General features: G+C 34.4%; 1 protein-coding gene across 1 annotated transcript; it reads right to left on the reverse strand.

Annotated features, from left to right (window-relative positions):
* Window positions 1-496: 496 nt before the first annotated feature.
* LOC111464815 (protein argonaute 5-like) lies at window positions 497-2,774 on the reverse strand. The gene is made up of 6 exons (XM_023109059.1): window positions 2,165-2,774; window positions 1,362-1,576; window positions 1,119-1,268; window positions 904-1,037; window positions 725-831; window positions 497-632 (listed from the first exon to the last, which is right to left on the reverse strand). Exons 1-6 carry the CDS (start codon window positions 2,672-2,674, stop codon window positions 525-527), a joined length of 1,224 nt encoding a protein of 407 aa, XP_022964827.1. The 5' UTR covers window positions 2,675-2,774; the 3' UTR covers window positions 497-524.
* Window positions 2,775-3,989: the final 1,215 nt, after the last annotated feature.

The following is a 3,989-nucleotide window of genomic DNA, read 5'->3' on the forward strand; positions in this document are numbered from 1 at the left end:
AAAAAAAAAATCAAGTAAAACAATACATTAAGAAGTCAAAACAAAATGTCGAGAACAATAATTTTATTAGTACCTAGGTAACCACTACTGAACTCAATTTAATACAAAGAATCTTCATTGCAAATATCGGATTCTTCTAAATACAAAAACATGGAATGCAAAAATTATACAAGAGGAATAAAGCTGGAACCAGAGCAATTTATAACAATGTCCTTTGTTCGCGAGCTACATTCTATTGATCATCCAAAAGCACAAATATCATTCATCCAAACATTTCAATCTAGAAAAAACCTAGTTCCTTCAAACATGCACTATGAAAATCAATTCATGTTTCTCCCTCATTCTAATGACAGTTATCTAACAAAATCATTTTTGAGCGAATATCAACTTCCACATCAGTGACCATCAGAACATCACGTCCACAAATGTATATACTTAAATATGAAAAGCTAAAAGAAGATGAGGAATTCAAATGCATTTTCTATGCTAGGTCCATAAGAATATGGAGAAACACAAATATTAACTCACATTAATCTGTCTACAGGCTCTGATGATATCCCAGTAATTTTGTACGTCCTGGCATGCTCCCCACACATTAATGCCACCTTCACACCTCTGAGTACTTTTTTTATCTGACATTAAGCAAAAAAAAACAGCTGCTATATATTATGAAATCTCCACTACAAAACTCTTAGACATCACATGCGCAGACAGTATCAATAACCTTCCGGAAATCCTGATCAGTTGCTGTTCGCAAATTCCTCAAATTGAAATGTTTAGCAATATAATCTGTCACATATATTGGTTCATAAAATGATCTGGCTGACACATCTGCAGTACAGAACTCATGAACGTTAAAAAGAGCAGCAGTGACAGAGTCAATTGATAGTAACAAAGAGTTACCTATATTTAAAGATAGACCCATTTGTACAGGTCGCAGACTTTGATAATATCCTCTCCAATACTCAACACCATTACCAAGTTCACCTGGTTTTCCGAACTCGGTTGAGAAAAATGACCTTCCAACAACTGTGCAACTGGAAAAAAAAAATATATATAGTTATCACTTCCATCCATGTGTAACTAAATAGAGTAATTGGAGTTTCATATAAACTAACTGGATAGATGGTGTAGTTCTCAGAACTACATCAAGAACTTGGATAGTTTCTTGAGGAGCATCTCGCTGCCGTCCATGTAAAAACTGTTGTAGATGATTGAGGTCTGGCTTGGAAGCAAATTTGATAGTTACTTTGAATTCACGTTCTTTCCTGTAGAGTGAATGACAGATAGTGAATGACAGATAAACTCAATATTGATTATTTATTCATGGACAGAAACATGCGAGGTAACTGAAGACATACCTTTTTGGTTGAGAAGACCCGGCATCATCATTACGGACTAATTTAATAAGAAACTCTTTGGACACAAATGGAAGTTCACCAGCAACATAAACACTTTTCCCACCATCATATGCTAGAAATCTTCCACCTAAATGAGATTCTTTGTACATTTTTGCAAGCTGGTGTATTATGTCTCGGCAGACCTTTTTGGATGTAACCTCAGGTGTAATAGAAACCTAAAACCATAAATACAATTATACGTATGAATGATATAGCCATTAAGTTACTAAGAACACTCCCAAACCAGTAGTAAATGGTTATAACAAATTTTAAGATGACGCTTGAAAAGATCAAATGTGGATAACAAAAGTTCAACAGAAAAGATTATATCAAAACTAATTTAATCATGAACTCTTTGGACGAAAATGGATGATGATCAGCAACATAAACAATTTTCCCACCATCATGCGTAATAGAAACCTAAAAGTATAATTATACATCTGAATGCTCTAGCTAATAAATTACTAAGAACACTCGCAAATCAGTGCATATGGTTATCAAGAAGTTCAAGAGGATATTTCAAAGATCGAACGTGAACAAAAAATTCCCAGAATAGATTACGTCCGTATATCAAATACAAACAATACACCAAAAAAGAACCAAGAATGTAACACGACTCGGAGGAAATGAAAAAAATATATATATATAAAGAGCGGGCCTTAATTGCAGTGTATGGAAGATCCTCTCTGTAGCAATGAATTAAATGACAGAGAGTCAACACTAAAAAACATAAGATTAGACGAAACTAACAAATAGAGGCTTACATCGTAATGGTAGAGATCTTTATCTTCAACTTGTACCAGAAAATGATTAGCCCGAACAACAACTTTGCGCCCAATGGTTCCATATCCCGGTCTCTTAGCCACAGTCATAGCCTTAGATGAAGACGGCGGAACATTCTGCAGTACCAATGTCTTCTCCAACTGTGCCTCGATCCTCGAAGAAGAAGCCTCCGGCTGTGAAAGAGCAGCAGTTGTAGAAGATGAAGAAGATGCTCCCGCAGATGTCTCGAGTGGAGGACGGGAAGCAACCGGAGTAGGCTGAGGAGTCGGAGAAGGAAACTGCTGTGTAGCCGGATGATCCACCCGACCTCCATCTCTCCCACCGCCGCCTCGACCACCTCTTCCCCCACCGCCTTGACCACCTCTTCCACCACCGCCTTGACCACCTCTACCTCCGCCACTTCTACCACCACCACCGCGAGAAATTGCCGGAGATGACTGCCCTCCACGACCTCCGGCACCACGACCACGACCACCGCGCCCACTAGACATTTTACTTGGACGAAGAAATCTGGAGGAAGGAAGGAAGAGAGTAACTTCCGATCGGAGGATTCACAGTTATATATATATATATATATCAACAGAGAGAGAGAGAGAGAGCGAACAGAACGAGAGAAAAGTAGAGGGAAAATGGAAAACAAAACAGGTGACCTTTTTCTTTTTTCTTTTTTATTTTTTCTTTTTTTGTTAAAATTTTGAAACCGATTTTAATTAATTACTCAATATAATTAAATGTAATTAATATTTTATTTAGGGCCAATTTGATTTTAATTTTTATTTACGTTTGGTACTGGATAAAAATACTTTTAAGAATTTCATATAAATAAATATTTTATTTTTATTACATTACTTAAATTTTAAATAATTAATTAATTAATCTTAATTATTTTACTTTTATTCAATTATTCAAATTAAATTTTAATATATGTTGATTTTAATAATTATTCTCATGCAACTAAATTTAATTAAAGTATATAAACTTCTACTATAATAATTAATTGTACATATTATAATTTTTTTTAATTAAATATAATTAATAAAGTGTATTATTTCACTCTAATATATTTTCACCCATATCTTTATTTTACAAATTTAAATTAGGGGTGAAAAAAGGTTAGGCGGGAAAATATTTTGGACCAACCAAATTTTTAAAAAAATTTATACTCGAACATCTCGGTTATGCTACCGGAGGTTTTGGGAAAGTCGGAATAGGAGAGCACTCATCTTGAAATGGGCTTACTACTTAGATGCTTTCAGCAATTATCCGCTTCGTACTTCGCTACCCAGCGTTTACCGTAGGTACGATAACTGGTATACCAGATGTGCGTCTTTTCCGGTCCTCTCGTACTAGGTAAAGGTTCTCTCAATGCTCTTGTCGTGATCTTGTCTTGAATTCTCAAAACTTTAGTCCCTATATTATTAATTTTCGAAATAATCTTAAAAAGTAAAATATAGTTAGAAGGTTAAAAATGGATGTAATTATGAAAAATTAAAAGTAATAAAAATTAAAGAAAAAAAAATGATTAGATAGGTAACTAAAAAGATTAATTTAACGTTAATTTAGGAAGAAAAGAATGGTGCTACATTCCGACGGTTTTTACGACTCTTTTTTACCCTACAGTGCCGGTTAAAACCGACACGTGGAGGTTAATGGTTAGGGAATCCGGTAACTTCTACATCGTGCCCTTAACTTTTAACAACTCGTAGTTATATTGGGCGTGGCTTGCGAGGGAAGCTTTTCGTTTTCCTTTTTTTTTTTTTTTTTTTTTTTTTTTTTTTTTTTTTTTTTTTTTTTTTTTTTTTTTTT

Source organism: Cucurbita moschata, unplaced genomic scaffold, assembly GCF_002738365.1.
Source record: "Cucurbita moschata cultivar Rifu unplaced genomic scaffold, Cmos_1.0 Cmo_Scf00031, whole genome shotgun sequence".
In the NCBI taxonomy this organism is placed as follows: domain Eukaryota; kingdom Viridiplantae; phylum Streptophyta; class Magnoliopsida; order Cucurbitales; family Cucurbitaceae; genus Cucurbita; species Cucurbita moschata.